Source organism: Pseudopodoces humilis, chromosome 6 (assembly GCF_049639895.1).
Source record: "Pseudopodoces humilis isolate 2021_Gansu_Grassland_sample_001 chromosome 6, ASM4963989v1, whole genome shotgun sequence".
Taxonomy (NCBI): domain Eukaryota; kingdom Metazoa; phylum Chordata; class Aves; order Passeriformes; family Paridae; genus Pseudopodoces; species Pseudopodoces humilis.
The window spans coordinates 47,904,611-47,930,606 of NC_142205.1; the positions used below are offsets into that span (position 1 = coordinate 47,904,611).

A 25,996-nucleotide genomic window follows, 5' to 3' on the forward strand; every position below is an offset into this window, starting at 1 on the left:
TTTATTTATTTCCCCCCCCCCCCCGACGCCCTTTCTCCCTGCCTTTTCATTTTTCCCGGTGCTGGTAGGTGGGCAGGTCCCGGCCCCCGTGTCGTGTCCCCCGCCCCCCATCTCGTCCCGGGACCGGGCTTGCTCCACCCGGGCCGGCGCTTCGAGCCCTCTGCCCGCGGGTACGGCGGTGTGTGCCCCCAACCCGTGTGTGCTCCCCCCTCCCCCGGGGTGGCCGTGGGCGGCCGTGAGCGCCCCCCGCGCGCGCGCACCCCCTCGGAAATGACTTTTTGTGTTTCAGCTGCGGCAGCTCCCGTGAGGATGCCGGAGGAACGGCTGCCCGGCCAAGCACCGACCGCGGGGAGGATGCGTCCGGAGGAGGAGGAGGAGGATTAAGCGACCCCCCCCCTCCCCGCCCCGTCCCTCTCCCCCCGGCCCCCAGCCCCCCCGTCCCGTCCCTCCCCGCCGCCCCCCTCGCCCCGGCCACCATGAACACCAACGTGTGCGTGGAGAGCGGCCCCAACCCCGAGGCGCCGGGGCTGCCCAAGGACAGCCACCTGCCCGAGGGGGCCCTCAACAGCCTTGTGGATTACAACTCGGAGATGGAGAGGTACCGCTCCTTCGCCACCTTCTACAAGACCAACGGCGGCGCCTTCCCGCAGGCGGCCAAGATCGCCCGCATCACCACCCCCATCTTCCCCAGCGCGGCCGCCGCCGCCGCCGCCCGCATCGGCATGTCCCCCTGGACCTGCGGCACCGCCACGGCCGCCGCCGCCCCCGCCATGCTCTGGGGCAGCGGCGGCGGCGGCGGCGCGGCGGGCGGCGCGAGGAAACCCTCCTCCTCCTCCTCCTCCTCCGCTGCCGCCGCCGCCGCCGCCTCCGCGGCCGCCGCCGCCGCCTCCTCGCTGCACGCCGGCAGGGGCGGCATGCACCACCGGAGCGACTCGCAGCGGCTGGGCAAGCCCGGCTGCCCGCCGGCCGAGCAGCCCGCCCTGCCCATGGCCAACGGCAACTTCCTCTCCACCCTCGCCCCCGAGCACTGCCGGCCGCTGGCCGGCGAGTGTATGAACAAGCTTAAGTGCGGCGCCGCCGAAGCCGAGATCATGAACCTCCCCGACCGCGTCGGCACCTTCTCGGCCATCCCGGCGCTGGGCGGCCTCTCCCTGCCCCCCGGGGTCATCGTCATGACGGCCCTGCACTCCCCCGCCGCGGCCTCGGCCGCCGTCACAGACAGCGCCTTCCAGATCGCCAACCTGGCGGACTGCCCGCAGAGCCACGCCTCGGCCTCGCCCGCCTCCGCCCTGGGCGCCGCCGCCGGCGCGGGGGGCGGCGGAGGCGGCGGCGGCGGTGGCGGCGGAGGCGGGGGGGGGGGCGGCGGCACCGGCGCCGGGGCCGGGGCCGGGGCCGGGGCCGGGGCGGGCAACCCCGCCAAGAAGAAGCGGAAACGCTGCGGGGTGTGCGTGCCCTGCAAGCGGCTCATCAACTGTGGAGTCTGCAGCAGTTGCAGGAACCGCAAAACGGGACACCAGATCTGCAAATTTAGGAAATGTGAAGAGCTTAAGAAAAAACCGGGCACTTCGTTAGAGGTCAGAGGAGATGATTTCTTTTTCCCCAGCCTCCCGCCGTCCCTCCTCAACCCCCTGCCCCCGCCCCTCCAGTGCTTCTTGTCTAGCTTCAAGATGCAGCATCCCTTCTCCGAGGCCTCCTTCAGGCTCTGAGGGAGCCCCCGCCGCGGGCGCGGCTCCCCGCGGCGCGGCCCCGCCGCCCGCCCCTCTCCGCCCCGCAGGGAAGAGAAACGCCGCCTCCCGCGGCGCCCCGCCGAGCCGGGCCCCGGCCGCTGGCCCCCGGCCCCGGGCCGAGGAGGGACGGCCGGGGGGCGCCGGCCCCCGCCCCGCCAGCTCGTGGCCCTTACGGAACGAAGCTAACCTGGTTTACCTGCCGTGCTGTTTCCATAAGACTGCTGGCTCTCTGGTTCCGTTTTCTTTTACTTATTCTTTTCTTCTTAATTCTCTCTCTACCTTTATATTTTTTTTTTTCCCTTTTTACTTAATGGCAATCATGACGATTCGGGGAGGTTTGTAGGAACGGGGAGGTGGGAAAGGGAAAGTTTTAGCTGAACACCAGGCTCTCGCTGTCAGAAGTTCAGGGAAAGCAATGGCAAGTTCATCTCCAGGCTGGCTGGTAGCAGTTTGTCCCAGACAGACAACGGGCCATGGATCCCAGTAGTAGGTGAAACGCACCCAAGTGATCTCTTTGGCAATGTCTTTTATGAAATAACCTGCTTGTGGTGTATTAAACACAATGGAAGAATAGCACAGGTATGACTGAACTGATTTCTGACTGAACTGTATGTGCGATTATTTTTACAACGTTTCCTCTGAGCTGACAATGTATTGTGTTCCCCAAAGCTGTAACAACAGGTTTTCAGATTTGCTAAGACGTGCGAGAGACAGGCAGATCCCGTGTCGCAGACATTTCAGTTATTGTATCGGGCGCGACAGACAATGGGAACCAAAATACACAACCGTGAGGAAAATGGCAATTGGATGGTATCGTTAGGGGAAGGAAACAAGTGAGAGGAAAGAGTAGTAATCATACTTAATTCCTTGTCATTATTAAAATTATAGTGTTGCTGGTTTGACACGCATCTCAGATGTGTCTGAAGGTGTCGAGGATGATGGATTTAGTACAGAGGAGTAGTTTGTGGCGGGTGACACCAAGATTTGTAGTCACAGAAATCAGCAACTAAGTGAGAAATTGCAACTTCCCTCTGTTGTGTGTGTGCGCCTGTGTGTGTTTGCATAGTGGTTTATTCCCTTGCTCATTGCTTGCAGGAGCTCTCTCCAAGAAGAGATGGGATGAGGGATTCCAGGGAAAAAGCAACACTTAGAGCCAATTAATTTGTTCTGTATTAAATAAATTGAGATAACAGTGTTGGTATTGACACTGCCATGGGACAAAAGCGACATTTGGGGGTTAACTGATGTTTGGCTGATAGCATTAACTCTTTCCTAACCAGTCTCATCAAAACAACTAATTAATTCCTTCTTCCAAGACTGAACTGTCCTTGCTGAAAGTTTAATTTGTAGCTCTGCATCCTTTTAGCTCTTTTTTTGTGAATAGTGACCCAGCATCGTTAACACAAGGATGGACTTCCCAGGGGATAGAAGCTGGACTGGGTTTTCAGCTCTTGTTTTCCTCAATAATATACCTCTGTTGGTTCTGCAGCAAGTTTGCAACAAGGATAGTTAATGCCCTGCTCTGTTAATGCTGAATACAGCCTAAAAGAGACTCCCTGAACCAGAGGCGTGGAGAATTCCCCCCACACGACTCAGCACTGAGAGTGCCTTTGTGTGCCAGGTTCCCTCATTAGGCTTGCAAACCAGGGTGCTGCTGGGATTTAATATTTGTGATAAATGATAGGTCCTGATGGTTTATCGATTTGTGCAGAAAGTGAGCTATCTCTGGAAGAAACGAATTTGTACATTATCAGATCTTCCTGTGGGTTTGTGTGCATCTCTGAGCACGTTTCCAGAACTACCTTGCTCCTGACAAAGGTGTTTGGTAGCATTAAAAACTTTTCAGGCATGCTATGAGAATTAGCATCCTGTTAAAATTGTTTAACCACTGTGACTAGTAAAACCTATGGTTTAATTAGCCACTTGTGTCCTCTCATAACTACCTGCCTCCACCTCTTCTTCATTCTTTCTTTCCCCCACTTGCTCTCCATCAGATACATAAACACAAAAGTTCCTCTACTGCTGTACTGTGACTCGAAGGAAACAGGTTTCTCTTTCCAGCTGTGGAAATGTCAGCAAGGCATCACTTCTCTGCAGGTCATGGCCCATCACAAAGTTTTGTCACAGGATATGGCTAATTTCTTTACAGAAGTGCCGTTTCTCAGGAGGAGAGGAAGAATAACTGACTTATATGGTTGTTTTCCTTACGTCTTCTTTCTTCTTTATAAAAAACTTAAATTAACCAATACAGTGACAGAAGGGCTGCCTACAGCACAGGTGCAGCATCAGTGCTCTGGCTGTATGGCCACCAGCTGTAAGGGTGTCAGAGGGTGACAGGGCCTCCATGAGGGCCCTGCAGCAGCGGTGTTGGTGTTGGGGGTGGGCAAGGACAGTCTCCCTGCGGAGTGAGTGGCTGGAGTGACTCATTTGGCCTGTGCTTCTGGGGAATCCGCAGCTCTGTGGGGATGATCCCCTGGCACCTCGGTAGGCATGCTTCCATGGATATGTGTCAAGGATTGAGGGGCTTACATTCCACTACACACTTAGGTGATTCGTGACTTGTGCTCAACCGTGGCTGCAAATTGTGGGGGTGATTTATGGCAGGGGTTGGAACCATGTTTAAAAACAAATGAAAAATTAGAAAAAAGCCAATAAACTGTCATTTCTTTCTTTTTCCCTTAAATCTCTTCTACTGGTGCAATGAAGGCATAGGATATAACTTTCAAGGATAGGACATGGGGTTGAAGACAGATTCACATGAATGCTTTCCAGTTCCTGACCCTTGCATTTTTCATGGAATGCTTCTCGCCCAGCATTTTTTTTAAAACACTTGAATTATTTTTTCTTACTTTTCTTGTACTGTTTTCACATTAAAAGTGTCCCAATGCTCTAGTATTTTTCATAGAATGTTATTATTACTAGGAAATTTTATGTACGGCAATAATAAATCTATAAAAATCAGATTGACGTCATGTTGCACGCTGCCTACTTGTGTATGTATATTCTGTGTTCATTCAGATTTACAATCAGTTTAAAGAGACATAATCTTTATTTACCCATAGAGAGTACTTATTTTCCTCTGATTGGTGTACGTGCCTGTAACTTCTGTTGCAGGTTATGAAGATTAGGTGCCTGACGGTAGATTACATCCTTTTAAGTGAACCCCATTCAGTGTATGAATCTCAGTTGCCCCAGCGCACATTTTCATTAGCGTGGCAGCAAGCTCAGCCAGAGAGGCTGACTTGCGTTGGCAGGGGCTGAAGGGTCCTGCCAAATGTGAAATATCAGCTGTTTAGGCATGCTGTCATCGTAGCAGGCACCACTTGCTCCCTTTGTAACAGCCCAACTAATTGATATGTGCGCTATTAAAGCGAGCGTTTGCATACCAACCTGATTGAGTCAATACCAGCCTCCCAATCCGAGGCACCTCGCTGAGCTGCGCGTCGAGCCAGTGGGATTTTGAGATGGCCTTCTCCAGGGATAGGTTGTGATGATTGATTTCAGCAGGAACGGCGTCTGATCCTGAAAGTCTTAACACCATATGGCATTGCCACAGGGGAGAGAGGCTGCGCTGGCAACCTCCGAACTTGCACTTCGTGTTGCGGTAGCGCGTGCGAGCGCTGTTAAGGGAAGACTGCTGAGCTCTGTGGATAGGGGTCAATTAGTAGGGGCCTCAGAGGAAGCAATTTCCCCGCCGTCTATCTGGCTTTAAATTACATGCACAAGTTAAGTGACGGCATGATGGAATTGAGCGGTGGTGAGGGGGAACTGTAAAGTCTGATAAGAAGCAGGCGGCTAACACGATCCAACGGGCTAACTGGAAGGTAGAAAGGAAGACCACCTTGTAGCTCGTGTTGCCGTTCATCACTAAACATCAGCAGCACGGCTCTGTGACAGGCTGTCTCTTCTTCCTGCCACTGCCTCGTAGCTCTCCATCTGGCCGAGGCTCCCTGTGTGCATGTGTTAAACGCCTTGCAAAAGGGCAAAAAAGCAGTCCTTGTTCCCGGGCGTTTACAGCTGGAGCAAGAACTGCCGTCTGCCCCGAGCGCAATTTACATTGGCATTGGCTGCAAAGCCCTGATCAGCCCTGAGTGCTGCTTTTTTCCCTCTTTCCTCCTTGTTTGTGCCCCTGGTGCTTGGCCAGGGTTCTCTTGTTCTTCTGTTTGTGGGTCTGAGCCTGCAGGGAATGTGCCTGGTGCTGGAACTGGCTGCTAGCACCATAAGAGAGCCCTCACTGCGTGACTGTGATGCTCATGCTTGGGGCTTCCAACGTGGTGTATGATCCTGATGTGACAGAGTGAGCAGGGAGGGGAGGAACTGAGAGGCAGCGCAAGATCTGACCTTTGTTGCTCATTTTGCCATGAGGTTTTGTCATTTTTGTTCAGATACTGCATATCTGGGATAAACATACGTTCAGTGATGAGTTTTCCTTTTGACCTCTGGAGGTTCTTGGGGACAACACCAGGCCTCCTACTGCCACCTCCAGCAGAGACCAGAGCAGCTACATCTTTGCTCACCAGTGCCTGATCTCTGCTGCTCAGAAATCTCCTTGAAGAGAATTAACCTTCTGTCTTAGGTTCTGTCTTGCAAGGCAGGAATGCGCTACAGTTGGTGGGAGTCACAGGGTGGAGGAATATGTTTAGAGCCCAGAGGAGACAAACTTTTGGTCTCCTTGATGTTCTTTGAAATTTCTTGATTTCCTCTAAAATGTGGTTGGATGGTGCCTGGTTTACCGTTTCATATGTTTTTGTTTCCCTTTCCTCATGTGATACTTGTAAAGCAGAGAAAGTGCCCAAACCCCATGACATTACTGTTCAGAGTATAAATAGCTGCTTGATAGACTGTGCACACTGTTGTTAAAGGTGGGGCAAAACATGAAGTTGCTTCTGCCTAAGAAACTCTCTTAGTGATGGGATTTGGTACTGAACTGAACAGAATTTCAAGAAATTCTGGAAAACTGTAGGCCAGTCAGGGACTTAACGGCCTCTTTCATATAAACTCTGTTTTCTACTTGCATTGAAATTCGCTTGCTTTAAGTCATTGGACTATGATTGTTTGCTAATGAAATTGTCCGTATGGTAAGAGAGGTTAACTGGTTGAGATGGTTCTGAATTTTGATTGCACTGAGAAGTTCTTTGCATGGTTTTCTAAGTTGTTCTAGTATAGGTTATGCACTTGGGGCATCAAGAGTCTGTGCCAGACCCTGGATTTCAGTGTTGTGACTGGTTAGTCTATTTTTTTAAGCTGTCATAATGAAATCTCTTTGTATTGTTTAGGCTGGGCAAGCTGCATGTGTCATGAGAAAGATGATGAATGAGGGTGGTTTGGGGGTGTTTTGTGCAGTAATTAGCAAAATAACTGTATTTTTTTTCCTCTTTTTTTCCCCCAAATCGTCTAGGTCACTTTGAACTAGATATTTCAGTTAGAGGTACATAAACCCATCATGACTTGGAGTCCTATGCCAGCTACAGGATGTTTGGAAAATCATTGTGTTTACAAACACGATTCTGTGTTTGTACAAATTGTTGTAGACTATACACATCATATAGGGAGACTTTGTTTAAGTTGGTAGATATGTGAATGTCATGCTACATGCCACTGATAAGAAGTGGGCAACAGGAAGGAACAGTCTTGATTTTTTGTCTGCTTGTTCATGTATGTGGATATTATCAGATTTTGGGGCCACTTTCCATGCAATTCTGTTTTCTAAGTGCACACCTAACACCTTTACTGAAGTCAGGGAAGACCTTGCTCACTTGGAGAATGGATTAGCATGTCAGCAAGCAATCCCTTAATACTGGGGAAAGAAGGGGAAGAGAAACTTTTTTTTTTTCTTCTTTCAGAAAGCAACACCATGGTACTGCTTTTTGGGTTTTCAAAGAAAAGTGCCCCAGAGAGAGTTAAAAAAAAGGTTGATATTAATTTCTGTATATTGTGTCATGCATTTATGACACAGAGCAGGTCTTCTCCAAATATCCTAAAAATTCATAGTGTTGAAAAGAAAATGAGTAGTCTTCCAGCTCTTAACATGCATATATTGTAAGGGTTAGGTTTGGTGAAATAATTCTAAGCAGGCAAACCTAGGATATACACCTTAAAGACTCATCAAATACAGCATAATCCTTTTGATCACTGGTTGCAATGGGAAATGGCTGCTCCTTGCAGAGGGGAAGGCTTTAAGATAAGCCTTTTGGATATACCCAAGTGAGTTGAGAGCAATAAGTAACTTGTGTCACTGTAGCCTTGGTGGCTATAATTCTCAAGCCATCAACTACGTGCTTAAAAACTGGCAGCAGACACCATGTCTCCTGAGGAGTACCACCACCCAGGGAAAGCGTTTCTCTGCTTCTGTAGAGTCTGTGTTTTTGATAGCTCAGCTGCTTGGATGATTGTACTGAACCACAGTGTCTTGAAGCATGTGGCTTCCTTTGCTGCTTTTTTTGCCATTTGAGAGCCCTGACTGCATATCCGCCTTCTCTCTTCTTTTGGGTACTTTCATTGTTTTCCATAGTCGTATCTTGTTCAGTCACATGCAAACACCTGTCCTGAAACTGAATTACTCTGCGGTGTAATCTAAAGTCATCCCCCATTTCAGCATCCTGTGCTTTCTGTTGTGCGTTGAGTTATGTTGCACCATACTTTAGATGCGACAGCCATTTAATAATGTTGAAGCCTTAGCTCTGCAGGGGCTAAAAAGATCCCAGCAGGCTTGTTAACTTCTACTCTCAGACATTATGGGAAATATTTTCTCTTCCCTGCAACTCTTCTGCATCCTCTTAATTAACACTATAAAAATCCATAGCCAGGTATATGTGAAGCCTGTTTAATTTTTTTTCAGTTTTCCAGAATTCCTCTGTTCCTTCCTATTTAAGCAGACAGTGGTGCCAAGTGAGATATGAGAATGTAAAAGGAATAAAGGCAGCCTGGGTCATGCCGGATGCAGTGTTCTTGTCAGGCAGCATACTCATCAAGTGCCTTTCCTGTACTCACCATAGGATCTTATTTTTTTCCTGCTCTACTCAGTATTTTTCTTTATCTCAATCTCTGAAGTGCTGGGCATTTTAAAACTTTGCACCTCTCCTTTCTCAGGACAATATTATTTTCTGCTCCAGACTGCTGTGGTCATGGTGTCTGTTGTACTTCTGTGTAGGATCCCCACTAGCTGGTATCAGACTTGATTTGACTGGAAGTTATCTTTCTATATATTTGACTAAGAAACTATCTATGACAGAGATCAGAGAGATTAGTCACTGGTTTAGGAAGTGGAGAAGCAGTATTAAAATTTGAGGTGGAGAGAACTTAATAAATACTGGAAAATGGGGTAAATCCAAGGAAGTTCAGGAGGGTTACCACTTAAGATGAGGGCAGAGGAGGAGGAAAGATGAGCTGCAGAGTGCTCAAGCAGAGGAGGATTCCAGAGTGGCTGAGGGCTGGTTGTAACGTGTGAAGCCTCAGTGAGGGAATGCCTGCTCCTCCACAGGGGTGACTCAGTTACCATGGGACAGACTGAGCACAGAAGGGTGCAGTGGTAGGGCTGAAGATGCAGTGACATCTCCCTTGCTGAGAAGAGCATGAGTTGTATTTGCTGCTATGAGTAATAAATTACTCAAATTACTCAAATTCAGGTGAGGCAATTGAAGAGCTCACCAGTAACCATCTTTCCAAAACTACTGCAGGGGAAGGCCAAGATTTCACAGAGCTGAAGGGAACCTTAACGAGGGTAAGCAGGGCTTTCCCCATGCCACTGTTGATACCACAAACCAGTTTCTTTAATTAATTTTTAAAAATTGACTGGAGTTTGTGAAGAGAATTTGGATATCAGGGTGAGCATTTGGTATGGGTGGAGTCTTGTCATCCAAACAAGTTGTTCAAGGGGTAAGAAAATGATAAAGGCATACATACAGAAGAGCTGACAGATGTGCAAGAGAGAGGGGAAGCATGCAAAGGAGAGGCTGAAAATTATGATTTCTTGCACGAGGACTTCTTAGTCTTAAAGGTTTCTTTGGTGGTGTGTGCTATGTTTCCTAGGAAAGCTGGAGCATGCTGACAGCATATCAATCTGGCACTATGTTAGCACAAAGAATTTGCCCCATTGTCATGAAAAAAAATGCTACAAAACAGCTGCAGTTCAGTAACATTTGTCCTTCTGCACATCCTAACTGTGGTGGGGGATTGGAGATTGGGTGCAGCAGCCTTGGCAGCTACAGGCTTGTAAAAGAGCTGAAGCGCTCTCAGAGTCTGTGTAGAAGCTACAAGGAGGGCAGAGCGAGAGGCAATTGAAGAGGTTGGAAACAGAAAAGGAGAGGCAAGGAATATACATTCTTAAATATGTGGTCTCCAAAGTGAGTAGTATTAGTGAAAAAAAAAAAAAAAAGCTTTTCATTTTAGAGTGAAAAAAACAGGAGAAAAATATATTTGGAAGGGTTGTGTGACCCACATGGCAGGGGTTGAGAGAGGACTCGATGACACCATCTTAGAAATTATGTAAAACCTATTCCCTCTAAATTACCAGTTCAGCTGAGCTCTGGGAGGTGGTGAAATGGTTGGCTGGTTGCTTGGAAGCTGATGTAGAGTAAATTGAGGTCAAAGTCCAGTGGAGGTCAGTCAGAGTGTCATGTAAATAATTATTGGGATGTGTCTTAATTGTCATCCTTGCAAATTTCAGAAGACACCCATGGGGAAGAATGGGATTCAAAACCATTTACAATGTATTGTTTCCCTCACCTGTCAGGAATTGTGGTGACCTGTTGTATAGGAGTTTGTGTTGCTGCTCCTCTTCCTGCATCAAGTCAGACAATACATGGTGGTCCCCTTGATGCTTGGCTACGAGAGAGCCAAACTGGCACCTGTGATGAGTCTTAGGCATTGGTTGATTACACTCAGTCCAGATATCAAGTGGTGCATTGGAGTGATGGATTTCTGTATTTCTCCTTCCTTTTTTTTTTTTTTTGTGAGCTTTGCAGAAAAAGATACAAGCAAGCAGAGACCAAGAATTTAATGGATATATTTTTCACTGGCTCTTTTATCAACAGCATATGAAAAATCCCAAAGGACAGAAGCAGTTAGCTAACCAATGAGGCATCATAGCTGATTTTAGGTTCCATGCAGGAGAAAAAGATACTGAAGCCCCAGCAGCTTAAGGCGAAAGCGATTTAAATTTAGGTTTGGTACTGAGAAACGTGCCTCTCCTCTGCTTGGAGACCAGTCTGTAAGAGATTACTGTACCCCAGGGCAGCAGTTTGGAGGATGATAGAGATGTCAGCCTGTGAGAGCAAAGACTTGTACCACTGGATGATGAACCAGCAGGGATTTCTCATTAATGGAATGAATGTTAACAAGAATAATTCTGTTTTGTGAGCTGGTGTGTGTGGGAAGGATAAATGATAGGGGCTGATGGATGGTCTTCACAGAGATTTGATTAGGGAGAAGGTGAATGGCAGTGTGTGTGTGAGAGAGGGGGAGGTGTATGCACGTGGTACATCCATTGCAGTAGGCAGGCACACTTCTAGTTGACAGTGTCTGACAGAGAAGTCAGCAGAAGTAACCAGACAGGTCCTAGGCAAAAGCAGAAGCCAGTTGCAGGTGTGGATATTTCGTTTTTAGTGTCTTGTGCATTGTAGGCTTGGGTTTTATGTTGCATTGTGGTAACAAACCTGTATCAAATAATTTCTCTATAGAACTTTTGTCAGTAACAGAGCTTTCAGCTTTTTGCTAATGAAGCATTTGACTATTGATATTAATTCCCACAGTCGGTGTGGGAGCACTGAATGATGCCTTTTCTGACCTGCTTAGTATCATTTTTGGCTCTGAAGTAACACTCTTAAAACTTATATGAGCCCTTCCCAGTTCCTGAAAAAGCAGGAGACAGGCCAGACCTACTGGTTGAGAGGCCAGGCAGGCAGAACCAACAGAAACAATCCCTCATCCTGCCTGAGGTCTACATATGCTGCTGGAATGCAAATAAGAAATGAAGAAAAGCAGAATAGTCACATAAGCTGAGTAGGCACTCCAGCAGACTTAGGAGCTCCACCCTCAGGTACAGGGGTAGCTGAAAAGTGAAGGAACTGCATGAGCTGCTCTAGAGAGACGTAGACACGGGGAAAGAGTCCCTTTGGCAGTGAGATGTGGGAGACCCTTAACCCGAGAAGCCAAACCTCTGATCCGTTCCCTGCTGCCTTTGCCAGGAGGCCATTAGGAGCCCCCGCCTGAGGCCGGAGTGTGGCCAGCTGGAGCCCGGCGGCAGATGGCAGGAGGAGCTCCCGGGCCGGCTGGCCCGGCGCTGCCAGCCCCGGGAGCGGGATGCCAGGCGCGGGGAAGCCGGCGGCCAAGCCGTGCTGCCCTCGGGAGCGAGCGAGACGGCGGAGGTGGAGACTTGGCTCCGTCCCTCGGCTCGCTGGCCAAAAGGGCTGCACTGGCACAAGGGAGGGAGTGCGCTGGAAGGCGTCCACAGCCAGCTATTCCCAGCCTGGGAGGGGATGGGCAGAGCAGATGTGTTCCTTTCCAGCGCTCTGCCTGCATCCGTGTGCCGGTACCCTCTGCGCACCGCTGCGGTGCTTTAGTGACTCGAGCTGACCCCTGGGGCTGTTGAGGCCGATGGTGGAGCATGTGAGCTGCACTCCGCAGAGCTGAAGGTGATGCTCACCGGCATTGAAAGGGGCTCCAGGGGCTCCGTCACTAATATTTGCTGGGGCTGAGCTGTTTTTTCCTTTGACAGCGTTAGTCTGGATTCCTGATGATTTCTGATCTGTAGTTGCCGTCTGTTTTCCCCAATGGCATTATGCATTTTTTCAGATCGAGATCCCATTCCCCCAGATTTGATCTCATCTCTATAGTAAAAAAAAACAACACCTTAATATATAAAATAAACTGTGGTGTGCAGTGAATGTAAATGAGGGATACCTTTGCTCCTTTTTTCTACCGTGGAGAAACACATTACTTCTCTGACTAATCCTATTGATTTGGCTGGGGAGCTATGGTCTGCTGCTGATGTCAAGTCCAAGTGGCAGGATCCGGCTGTACAGTGGCAGGTCTCCGTGGCCGTTGGCACAAATCCTTTATTCCCCAGCTGACTCCACTGAAATCTCCTAAAGTTACCTCTGAGCTATTTGAAAAGAGCTGGGTTTTCAAACCGTGACCCTGACTTCGGAGTACATTTTTAAAATTTCCACTTGCAATGTCCTGTGGCAGAGGTTTACTTTTCACTCGATGGAGCTGGCAGCAGAGAAAGTCAAATGAGTTTTCCTAATCTGGTATGTTCTAAATCTGGTTTGTCTCAAATACAGCCTGAGAGATATGCAGCGCAAGTGGAAAAATAACTGCCAGCATGCAGATGCGTGTCCTCTCGGAGCAAATAAAGCTGACTTTTAAAATAAATGTTAAATCTCATCCTTGGTATGAAGGGAGACAGGCCTGTAGCTCAGGTATGGGGAGAAATATTTTAAGGTGGGCTGCGGAAGAAAGCTCACCACCAGGCTTCTCACCCAGCGTACATGTCCCTTTTTATCTGCTAAGTCCAATAATAAGCTTGTTATTAGAGGACATCTGTTACTGCCTGATAACACGTACAGAGAGCAGGAGCACAGCGTTGGTGGGCAGCCAGGGATTTTGGCAGCTGTGGGGAGCGGCAGCTTCGTGGACTGTTTCACACCTCATCCAGAGCTGGGGCAGCACATCCCTCCCCTGGGCCTGTGGCTGGGTGGGAGGATGCCGGGAGTTTGAGGCGAGGGCTATTCCTGCAGGGAGCTCCCCTGTGCCAGCTGGTGTGCACGTGTGTGCCAAAGCCTCATCCACTCATCCTCCTGCAGCCACAGCTGGCCCCCTCGGTGCCGGGTCAGCGTGGTGGGTCTCCTGGCATTCCTCCAGGACAGGCAGCGGAGCAGCTGGGAAAAACGTGCCACACGCTGGGCTCTGCTTTTTCCTTCTGCATTTCCAGGGGATGCAGTTCACATGCTAGTTTCTTGCCCCCAAGCTTCCTTGCCTGAAGAAAAACGTTCAAGGAGACTGTGTGAGCTGAATCTGAGCATCATGAGGTTTTCCCCAGTCATTGCTGTAGGTAATGTATATTTATGAGCGGAACAAAGTGGGCTGAAGATACTTTGAAAGGCTGTTTTCCTCTCAGGGTGGCTTAGCATTTAGGCAAGTAAGGAGATGCTGTCCAGACTGTATTTGCCAGTGGCAGAGCAGGCTGGTGCAGGACACATGGCATCTTCCACCTGCTTTCCTGCGTGTCAGGAGATGCTGATACTCTGTGGTTCAGGAGATGGTTATCCTTCCAGTTTCTGGAGAGAGCCTACAAGAAAACTGGAGAGGGACTTTCTACAGGAGCACATAGTGGTAGGAAAAGGAGAAATTACTTTAGACTGAATGAAGGTAGGTTTAGAGATTACATGTTAGGAAGAAATGCCTTATAGTGAGGGTGGTGAGGCACTGGAACAGGCTGCCCAAAAAAGCTGTGGATGCCTCATCCCTGGCAGTGTTCAAAGCCAAGTTGGATGGGGATTTGAGCAACCTGGTGCAGTGGGTGGTGTCCCTGCCCATGGCAGGTGAGTTGGAGGTGATCTGTAAGGGCCCTTCCAATCCAAACCATTCTATGATCTTACGGTGTTCTGCAGTTCAGGAGACGGCATCCCTCTGCTGGGCTTTAGCCCGTCACTTTGTGACACAGCTCCATTCCAGCAATGAGACTGTGCCTGTACCACCAAGTGTGCCCTGGGCTCAGCTCTTGTCTGGGGAAGGGTCTTTCAAGAGAGGGAACTTGGGGATAGAAAGTGAGTTTTGAATTTGCACCAGAGTCTGCACTGTTAATGTATGAGCATCGCTGATGTCATTTTCAGGGTGACCATCAGACACCTGAATTAGCTTGTGGCACTAGCAGTACAAGGTGTGACATGAAGTAAAGGCCAGTTTGCTTTCCTGTTGGTGGTCATGTGGGCTCTGTGAGACTGATGAGGTGCACAGGCTGCATTCACACAGTGTAAGGAAAGCATACCAGCACTGGTTTATGGCCAGTGATAATCAGTGTTTGCTTGGCTGGGCTGCTGATTGGTTCAAATTGCATTTCACACAGGGGCCAGGACTTCCCACCTGAATCATTTTGGCCACCACAGAGCACCAGATTTCTCTATATGTGATTATATGTCTCTTTCTCAATATATATAGATATATTGAGATATACATAGACACACACATATATGTGTATATATATGTATATAGCCTGCCAGGCCAAACTGCTCCTCTTGTGCAAGGCATTTCAAGAAGGGATTGTTCTCCAGCTTGAGAAGCTCGTGTTGGGTTATCTGCAGATCTTGGTAAGCTCAGTTTTCCCTGTGTTGCTAGCACCAATCCCGCTGCTTTGGGAAATCCACCAGTTTCATGTCATTTACCATGTGAATTTGAGATTAATTAATTCTTTCTGTGGTTGTATAGGTCTCTGTAAAGACCACCAGATAGCCCAGATTCTATTGGACATACCTAAGCTGCCATATCCTTCCCAGAGAGCCTCTGTTGAGCTGGATTGTTTCCAGGGCTCCTCAAGAGGAATGAGGAATGCCACATCTGGCTAATAATTTGCTGTAGCCAACATGTGAGTTTACTTCAATGAGAGTAGGATTTTTGCTCATGGATCAAACATCAAAGGATTCTTACATAATGCAGCATCTTTTGACATTGGTAAAGTATTAGGTCATAATCATGTAGTGCTCTGATATATTTTATTATTCTATTTTATTTCTGAATGTGGTTCACCTCAACTCAAATGATGCCCAGCCTTGTAGAAAATAGTAATAGCGGTGACTTATAGTGAGTCTTGGTTAGATAGTTCTGAATTTTTCCTGCGCCCTAAGCAGCAGAAGCATCCCAAGCAGGTACAGCCAAATTTCCTGATTCCTTGTCTCTGTATCACATCTTTCAGGTGGCTGTGAGACTCAGCTGAGGAGAGAGGATTCTCTGGCAGGTGTGGTAGGCTTGAGCTCGCCAAGGGCTGGGCAAGCAGGCGGGCCTTGGAGGAGCAAATTCCAATGTGGCATCCCATGCCTTGCTCCGTCAGTCGGTCACCCCAGAGGGCAGTGGGAGGCATCCTTCTTTAATGAGTGCTTTTGCTGTGAAAATACAGGTGTTGAAACAGACTTTGGTGAAGAATTCACAGCTCCTGCCAGCATGCTGTTTTCATGTGTTGTGTATAGCAAGGGTCTGCTTTTACATTTCCCTGTGGGGCGTCCAGGACAGAAACATAGGTATCGTTTTTCTGCTTAATTGTGGAGATTTTCTGCTGGTTTCTGTTGCCTGTTTTTTACCTTCTCTTCCAAAAATGTAGCATGCTTGGTTCCCTATATGAAGCTCATTTTTCTAGGCAATAATTAGATTTTCAGATTTCAAATATTCGAGCTATTTCTTCTACAGTGAAAGCTGGCACATAGGGAGCAGAATAGAAAGTTTGAAAGTGTGGAGGACATTTCACCCCGGGTTTATGTAGGGATAAATCCTCTCCAGTGCCATGCTTTATGGCATTACCTGATTGGAGAAGCCGGGGCTGCAGGTTTCTGAGCATCCTCCTGAGAGCAAGCCTGCCGTTTGTCAGCATTTGCACCGGCACGAGCAGTGAAGGCTTTTACAGCAAAACGGCGCCGATCAACTCTGGTTCTGCTCCTCACCACCCCTCCCTATGCTTCCAGGGGGATCTGTCTTTCCTGTCACTCAGGATAACGATTCCCCACCGGCAGCACAGAGATCCAGAAATGCGCTGTAATCTTGCCGAGAGTTTGACTCCCCAGCTGAGACTGCTGTATTTGTACAGCCAGGCGGTAGATGGTCATTGCACTTAAACTTGTGTGTTGGTGTGCTGAACCTCTGAACGGGCTCTCTTTGTCTGGAAATAACCTTGATTCTTGGAGCCGTGAAATCTATCTATTTCATTGCGTATACTGGTTTAGATTTAACTTGATCTAGCTGTTCAGTTTTAAAAGATTTTTTTCTTTTTGTGGAGGTGTGGATTAATAATTCATTCCCAAATTGGTAATTAGCACAATGGATATTTAATTGTAAATGTATATCTTTAATTAGAACTTGGTACACGGATGCAAAAATTCCTTATCTTGCAGTTTTTCAAAAGCACACATATTAAACCACAGCCTTGCCCTTCAAAAATACTATTCTGTGTATTTAAAGGTCTGAATGACCTTTTAATCAGACATTACACCTTTACTTCCAGCTGATATGACAACATCTGACAGTAACTCAACCTGATGTGGCAAGAAAATAAATAAAAGCTGTCTCAGTCACTACGTCTTTAAATCTCTCTGTCTAACTGTGGTTTTGTGTTCAGGCAGATGGACCCACAGCAGAATATTACATTTAGTTTTCAAGTGAAGACAGTGTATTGAGTTTAATATGTTTGCATATTTGACTGTTCTTTTGAGGTCAATTTAGTTATACGATTGTTTCCTGCCATTCTGAACTCCAGCCTCGTCTGCAGCCAAGCTCTTTATAAATTATAAATCTGTAAACCTCGCTCTCAGCAGCCATCTTACAGCCCACACAGACTGGTGTGGATGGTCTAGAAATTGCATTAGCTCTCCTCAGCATACCTGGGTGCGAGGGCTGCCGTGCTCTGTCACTGCTTGTGCTCATGCTCACCTCATGTAAATGGGCAGAACAGGGACTGGGAAAGATGGATATGAGCAATTCTTACTTTTGTACCACCGGCACAAAGAGAACTCACACTTGTCAGGGTGATTATATTCAACACACCAGCTTATTGTCCTTGGAAGTTAATTTTCGGATGATTTATTGAAGTGTAACATTTGTGGAGGGGGAGTGGATATTGAATTGACAACAGGTCAGAGTTCTGGTAATACAGCAGAATTATTTTGATCTCTGGTATTTCCAAGTGCAGAAGCAATAAACATAACAATAACAGGTCCCCTTTCATATGGCTTTTACAAAAAGAGAAGCTGTGTACTGCTTGAGCCTATTTATCACAAACTGGGCTAATTATTCAACAAAAAATAAATGCCATACCAATGAGCAGTTCCCTGGAATTCAGAAAGTAATATTCTGACACTAAGTACCACACACATTGTACACTGCAGCATCCATGGTTTGTTGGATCTTTGTGGAAAAACTAGGGAAACATTAAAAAGGTCTTCCCTGAAATAACAATTAAATAATTCTTTCAAAAAGAGACATGGTACTTAAATGTGGCACCAGCAAAATCCATGAGAACTTCTTTGTTACAAGAATTTATTTGCAAATTTGCAGAGTTTTGCTTTTAGGAGAATTTTTTTTCAGATATAACACCACTGTTTTGTATGTGGTTCATAATGAAACAAGTACTTGGGAGGTGGGACAGACTGATAGAGTGTCATGTTAGGGCTCCTCCCTGGACATGCAGTCATTAATTCTGGAGGGGAGACATGTGGGTTGAGATGCATGGATTCAAGGACACTTTCATCATCTTTTGACTGAAGGAAATTGAGGACAAGAAGCACCTCAAAGAAACGGCACAGCCTTTGCAGGCTCAGCCCCTTCAGCCTCCAAAGCTGTGGAGGGAATTTGCTGCTACTCAAATGTGTATGGAGGCACCTGGATGCAAGTGGATATCACTTTCAGAGTGCAGCAGGTGGGGGAAGGAGGGGGGTAATAGCTCTCTCTGTTTACACAGGACTGTCTCTGTGTAAGCCAAGGTCCTGTGTGAAGGAAAGGACAGGGGCAGTCTGGGCAGTGCACCTAAGACAGCAGGGTGATTCCCTCACTGGAATGAAGTCATGGATGTGTTTTCAGTTCTTTCTGCATTGCAGCCTAAATGTTGAACAAGGTGAGGTTTGAAAATGCCAACCTCTCCTCCTAAGGTGTCTGAAGACACAGCATGCTTTCCAAGTGACAGAGCAGTGCCTTTGCTGCCCCCCTGCCCTGAGCATGGTCTTGCCAAAAATGTGTTTAACCCACAGCCCACCAAGCCATGACTGTGTGCCCAGTGTGCCGGTCAAGGCAGAAACCACTGTACAACCGTGCGGTTATTCTGAAAGCACTGTCTGTTTTCCAGAAATTTTTCCTAGCAATGTTTGCATTTTCATGACTACCTTGTTAACAAACTAAGGAGGAGACAGTGTGTTAGGTGTGTTACATACCAAGTACGATGTATTGCGTGTGATCCTAAAAGTGGTGTGTTTGGAGAAGGATGTTTCTATTAATTGTCAAGCAATGGGAGGCATCATGTTGTTCCTAGATAACTGAAAGTATGCCTAAAATGTAAAGGAAAAGAACAACTAGAACTCAAGTATGCCAATGCCACAAAAGAAAGCTTAACTTGTTTTCTTGCTTTTTTTTTAGAGAACACCTGTTCCCAGCGCTGAAGCATTCCGATGGTTCTTTTAAGCAGTAGTGTATCTTATTTTCGAGGCAGTCCGAAGTGAATGGCAAGCTAAAGTCTTGTTTTAAGAAACTGCTTAGTCCACCATTGAAGAATATACTCAGATACTATTTTCATTTATGTATAGGGGTTTCCTCAAAAGCAAAAGACAAAAATCTGTGAGCCTGGGGAATTGGCCAGCTTCTTCACATTCACTACACCGATTCTTTCTTTGATGTAACTTAGCTATACTAGTGAAGTTGTTGTCTATTTTTAAAGTGGCTGTAAAAAAAAAAAAAAGTTTGGGTAAACCCCTGCTATAAAGTCATGTATCTTTGAAAAGTAACATATCTATACTTCATTTTCAAATATATGTGTTTCAGTACTGTAAACTGTACAGATAGCCTCTTGTATTTTGTGTGTTTAGACACAAGGAGACAATCATGTCTGAGCATCAATGGAGATAAACGGTTTGTACACAACAGTGTGGTTCTGCAAATTAAATCCGGAGCAATAAATTCTAGCTTTAACTATTATTTTGCTAGTTGTTTAGCAGCAGCAGCAGCAACAGCAGCACTGTTTTACCATGCATCCTTCCATAGAGACTTGATGCCAAGTTTTCCAAGATAAAAAGATTGTGACGCATCTAGCAATTACCTTCTGTCGTGGTGTTGTGAGAGGGGAAGACGTAACACTTAAAATTAATCTTTCAAGCACTATATTAGAATAGTGGTTTGTGCACTTGCATTGCTTCCAAAGGAGCATTACAGAGGGGTATCTATCCAAAAATGCTGTCTAGTGTCTGACTTGTTTTTCACTGTGCTCTGAGCTGGAGTGCCCGGCATAGGTGGATGTGCAAAACTAGTCGTCTAAATAAAGGTTGTTCTAGGATGCAAAACAGAGTATGAGACCTTAGGAAAAACAATGACTCAGCTTAATTACCCTTCACCTGCAAGATCTTATGTAACATTTTCAGTCAATGGAGTAAATATTTTATAAAGTGGAATGCTGTATTTTTGGTTCAGGTGGAGCTCTTCACAGTTAAGTGAGTTTTGACAGTTGGACTGGTTTAGGTCTCACTCGCACTTGTGTTCGTTTTGAAAGCCTGGATATTTTTGCGGTATAAAAATGTTGGGATTTTTTTTTTTTTTTTTTTTTTTAATGCTTTTAAAAAAAGACCATTTCTCCCACATGTTTCTTGGTCCACTGATCTCGGCTCTGCTGAATGACTGGTCCCTTAGGCCCCCACAGAAATGCTTTGCCGTTCTTCCTTTTCTAGCTGTATGGAAGAAATGTCTACTCCGTGGAAAGGCAGCACACAGAGGGATATAGCTGATGTGCCGTAAAAAATATGGAGGATTCTTTACTTAGGGATACTTATTATCAGTTGATCATTACTTTTTATTGCTTGGCTTTGTCATACCACTCACAAGCGAGATGGCCATGCCACCAAAGGAAATGAATGCTGTTGTGCCATGTATTTGATAGATTTATAATTTTTTACGAGATAGGCCTACCAGTAATTTCACAGACAAGGTGCTGGGCATGGAAATAACCAGGTAATGTTGCACAGCACATGCAAATCTACTGTTTCAGCACTTTCTCCAGTTTTTGCTAAGTACTTGAGCCTTTGGCCCCTGGTCACACTTACTTGGTGAAGCACAAGGCATGGGTTGGGAATGCTCCAGGGTGGGACCTGTGCAGGTGGGGAAGACGCCAGCTTTGGCAACTGAGGGCTGGTAGGTGTTGGGAGCAGCCCAGAAAGTGAAGACCAAGAGGTGGAGGAGGAGAAACCTCCTGAGGTCACATGTGTGTGCCAGCAGGACCAGCAGAGTGTGGGTGACCCAGGGTAACTGGAGGGCACAGTTGGGCTGGGCTTACACCTGCATCCTCAACTTAGGGTCAGTGCACGTGTCTGTGGCCTTGCATCGTATGACGTCACATACATGGCTTCAGAGGTGGAATGTCACTCTTAAAATGCTTCTATCATGGTGCCCCTCTTACAGTTTGTGAGATCCTCAGTTGAACATTCATCCAATGCCCATTCAATGAGCTTTGTGTCTGTTTGTATGGCAGCTGTGTATGGATTTTTTTTGTGTTGGAGACTTTTTGGTTAGGGACCTCTGTTACTGATCACTAGACCAATATGAGCTCTGCAAGATCTTCTCTACCAAAGTGCTGATCAATTTACAAACTGAAGCCTTATTTGCACATCTGGCTGGTAAGCTTGCCTTGCTCTTTGGAAAACTCTCATTGCTCTTACAGAAGCAGAGGCAAAGTTAAGTTCAGGCTACATTAGGTGTACAAAGATACTCATAGCAATGTACTTACTGTCTAATACCCTAATGTTGCATGTCTTGTTGTGGTTCCTTTTTTTGTTTTGTTGTTTTGTTTTAAAGAACTGATGGATCTGTATATTGTAATTGTGGTGTTTTACATGTCAATTCGAAATTGTTAAACACACCAACAAGCATACCTGTTAATTAATGAAAATGAATGAGAGGTGATTTTTCTTTGATTTACCCACATGGTTTTCGTTTCGGATGCTGTTTCTTTGCACCATCAGGTTTTTAGATTCTGCTGAAACAGTATTTATATGATGTAGTACGCATAGAGCATTTTAATTAGTGATGTTTGAAGAAGGAAATCCGTTTTCTGGCCTGTCTCTCCCCACTGCCCTCCCCACCCCTCCCCATTTATATACGTATTTGTCAATCGGATTATTGTCAAGTTCTGATTACCAAACTTTGTGCTTTTCACGAGGTCCAATACCATTTTCCAGTGTGAAAATTTGTATTCTTCTCTGTTCTTCATTCTCACAGTGAAAAGCTGAAAAAAAACAAAGTGTGTGGGGAAAAAAAAAAAGCAGAACTCTTTCTGTCTAGGTGTCTAGGTGTGAGCGCTAAGCCTAGTGGAAGCATTTTTGGCATACCCCAGATAAACTTATGAAAAATGGTAAGCTTGAAAGGGAGGCACACGTACCCATTCTGTCAATTAATAACAGACCCTCCCTATGAGGGAAAATACTCCCTTTTGTACAGACCCCCTGGTATGTAAGTCCTGCAATTAATGTTGAAGAATGTAAAGTCTTTAAACGGGCTATATCTGTAATCAAATAATGAAGAAAGAAAGTAGTTAAATGAACATACCATTCAGGGTTGAATGCATTCAGCAAAAAGCAGTAGTGGGTCTTTGATCATGGTTAGATGCATAGTGATATCAAACAGTGGGTTCTCATGTAACAGCTAAATGTTTCAGATTTTGTTTTTATTAAATTTGGCAGTTTCACGCTGAGCTCTACTGTATTCTTAGTGAACAAAAGACAGCTCCTATGTTAGAAAGTACTCCATTTTCACAATTGCAGGGAACTAGGATGGTATTTTCAGAAACATGGGCCACAGAAATGTACTCCTTTCACAGTGTTCTCCTATTTCTGAACTGTGCAGTTATCTATTAAATTTTCTAATAGATATTTGTGTAAGGTGTATGTATGCTTGTGCAATTATGGAAAAAAAACAGTTTTGGAAAACAGTGTATTTATGAAAAAGTAATCACTTATGGGGCATGTACAAAACTGTATAAAAACATTCAATTTGCCCAGTAAAGTTGTTTTTGTGATATTTCTGTGTTGTTGAATAAAGGACTTTAGTATTCAAAATATCTCTCTTTTTCCATAAACAGGTCCTGTTTGTGGGATCTTAAACAAAGAAAACCTCTTTTACAAAATAACCCTCAAAATGAGCAAGAAGGTCCAAATGCTGACCTCAGTCTTGCGTATGGGAATGAATGCTTATGAAGTGATGGTACAATAGCCACAGAGCTTATTCCTTCTCAATTGGCAATTGATGGAAACCCCATAAGTTGTGTAACTGAAGGTAACATTGTACTCTGGATTTTTTAAAATAGCAGAAAAAAAAATACTGCCTTTTTTTTGACTAGGAATGTTACTTTGAGATTTTGAGGCTATGAAAGGTTAGTGAAGTAGGAGCAAGACTGATTACAGAACAGTCTTTAACCCATTAATGCAGACCTGTGTTGTATAAAAAGAGTGGACTAGCGAGGGTGATGTGATAAATTAGCAGTTAGCTTTGTATGGAGAAGCATGCAAAGATGAAATCTCATCTGTAGCTCTTGCAACAAACAATAGTCCTGAGGATAGGTCATCCCATTGCTGTTGAAGTACTTGGAATTACAAAGCTGGTTTCTGAGAGAATGACAACATTATCTTCCTTTCCGTTTTACTCAGTTCAGCTTTTCAGTTCAAAGTTCAGCTCTCTATCTGTCTCAAAAACTATACATAGCTAAAGAAATGTTTTCCTCTTGACATTTTGTTTCCCCATACTACTTGCCAGCATTGAAGCAGCTTCAGATAGGTGGGAAGGTTCGTGACAAGCAAGTCATCTGATTTTGGTGAAATTTGGAACGTCATTTTTCTGCGAATATTCCTTTAATCAACAGAAAGTCTGCTCTTAGGTGCCAAAACAGAATTGTGAACAAGTTTGAAAAATGAGGTAGGTCCTTCAATCTATGAGATGCCTTCAATGCCAGCTGATTTTCCAGGGGGAGCCTTGGTGTATCCTTTTGTTTTTAAAGAAAGCAACAAAAGAAAAAGGAACAGAAGTGGATTTTCCACTGATCCTGTCTGCTCTCATCGAAATCCGTAAGGATATATGTTCTTGGGAGACATAGACTGCTCATTAGACAAGAGTGAATCTTGAGGTCTGTTTGAAGAGGAGGAAAAGGGCTGCCAGGTTGCTCAGGCATACTCAGTGATCTCTCTGGATTAAATATAGAATTCACAGGGAGGAAATACACTCATTTCATGAGACGGTCGATTTGGAAGCAGGAAGAGGTCTCTGAGTTCCTATTCTTTTAATGCTTTCTCTTTCAACATTTTTTCCCCTCAAGTATTGTTTTATACTGGTCTGAATGAAAACCGTCCCTCAGCTCCGAAGAAATACTCGCCCCAGATATGAACCTTGCAGTTTAAAACTACTTCTGGTTTTTTATAGCTTTTATTTTTTTTTAATTAAAAAAAACAAACAAACACCAAAACCAAGCAACTAAAAATAAAAACCCAGTCAAGAAGCAGGTAATTTTTCAAAGCCAAAACGGACAAACTTATTACTGAGCCTGTTAAAGGAAGGAAAATACCCTTTTGTGTGGAAACTCAGTTCTTCTAGGTTGTGTTGGGCTCAATTTGGTTTTGCCACTAGCCATGTCAGTGCTGTCTTATGTATTTCCAAGGAACAAGACTGAAATTATGAGCAGTCTAGTGATACAGGGCAGTGTGCCTTCTGGGAGGCTCCAGTCCTCCCCATGTTCCCATGGGCTTTACCAGATAGCTTATGGAATTGGAGGATATTATATAGCTGGCTTAGTTACAAGTTTGGTCTTACCTCACTGTAAGGATCTACTCAGTTACCAGTGTGCACTGAGCATGGATAGATGGTGCCAAAATCTATAAAGGAAAGAAATTCTTCTTCTTAGTAATAATTGCAGAACATACAATGATATTTGAAACCCCTGTATCTATCTGAGGAAAGAATGATAAAGTGCTGAAGGGATCTGCTCCTCCTGTAGGATTGCCTTGGTTTGCTGTTTGGTTTTTAGGGTGGACACACTCAGCTGGGTCGCTGGGTGCTTCAGCAGAGCTGTTTTACCCAAGGCAGGAAGAATTACCAGGAAACACAGGTAGCAAAATGTTATTCTTGCAAGACAAGGATCTAGATTGCCTAAAGAAGCTGTGATGTTCTGGAAGATTTTCACTGCTCTTCTAAGTTCTCAGATGATATTAAAGGATTGTCACGTTATTATTACTGTAATAATCAGGAAGAATTTTTCATGCTACCACCCATTCCTGAAGAACAGGTTTTAGAAATTAGCCTTAATGGGTTAATTTCCCAACCAACTCTGAAGGTGCTTCTTAGTGTAATATGACTTCCCTGTAACAGAAGATGCTGCGATTGTGGGTTCATTGGGCTGTATAGGGCCTTGACTTGCAGAGTCAAGGATCTTTGATAGAAAATAATTCAGAATTCTGGTAGAAGGATCTGCAGGTGTCATGATGTCAGCCAGAGCCTGGATTAATTATTTGGCGCAGTTCTCCCCAGCTTGGTTTATGATGTGTATAAGCATCCTATATTTGAAAAGAAAGCACCTTTCTTCCCTTGCTCCTTTAAGTCCGCTCTCTTTACAGAGTTAATAAGACTGACCCTCTGCACTTCTTCAGGAAAGCCCAAAGCATTAGAAGAAATACATCTCTTTTTGGCTGGACATTTTCCTTTGGGAAGAGACAGAAGATTTAGTCTAGGTCAGAAACTCCTGGTGCTTACTCAAATCTCCTAACAGGGGTCTTCTCTGCATTGGATGTAGATTGTGAGCAAAGTTCATACATCAGCAGCTGGACACAACCCTACAGAACATCAGCACTAAAGCAAACAGGACCCAGCGGGGGATGTTCCCACTGCCCTCTCCCTGGTACGTGTGACACACACGAGTTTATGCTGGGTGTCCAACACCTTTCCCATGCAGGGGGTCAGGTTTGCTGTGCCCAGAGGAGAGGTGAACTTCCCCAGATCTGAGGAGCCTGTAGCACTCTGGAGGTTTTTAAGAGGAGAGAAGGTTTTTACATGTCCAGACAAGGGCTAGAATATCTCAACTCACTTGTCTTGTGCTAGCTTTTGACTTAAAGCTTTGAGTGCTGGTGGCCACCAGGCTGTAGGAGAAGGAGCCGGGCTATTGAGTATACCTAGTCTCTTACATGCCTGCATTTTAATGGTCATACCTAGAGAGTGGTAGTGAATTTGAGTGGCTGATATGTTGACTGAGATCAATGCAAAATTATTACAACTGGCTTTCAACCTTTTGTTGGAGAATTAGTGAGTAAATAACCTGATCTAGCAAAATTTGTCACCCACACTGG

General features: G+C 45.7%; 1 protein-coding gene across 2 annotated transcripts; it reads left to right on the forward strand.

Annotated features, from left to right (window-relative positions):
• Nucleotides 1-448: 448 nt before the first annotated feature.
• CXXC4 (CXXC finger protein 4) lies at nt 449-22,709 on the forward strand. 2 transcript variants are annotated; one of them, XM_088056614.1, is made up of 2 exons: nt 449-1,574; nt 19,053-22,709. In XM_088056614.1, exons 1-2 carry the CDS (start codon nt 477-479, stop codon nt 19,095-19,097), a joined length of 1,143 nt encoding a protein of 380 aa, XP_087912740.1. In that variant the 5' UTR covers nt 449-476; the 3' UTR covers nt 19,098-22,709. The 2 variants fall into 2 exon arrangements, with proteins under 2 accessions (XP_087912740.1, XP_087912739.1); XM_088056613.1 differs by lacking the exon at nt 19,053-22,709 and having other exon boundaries at nt 449-1,706.
• The last annotated feature ends 3,287 nt before the right edge of the window (nt 22,710-25,996 follow it).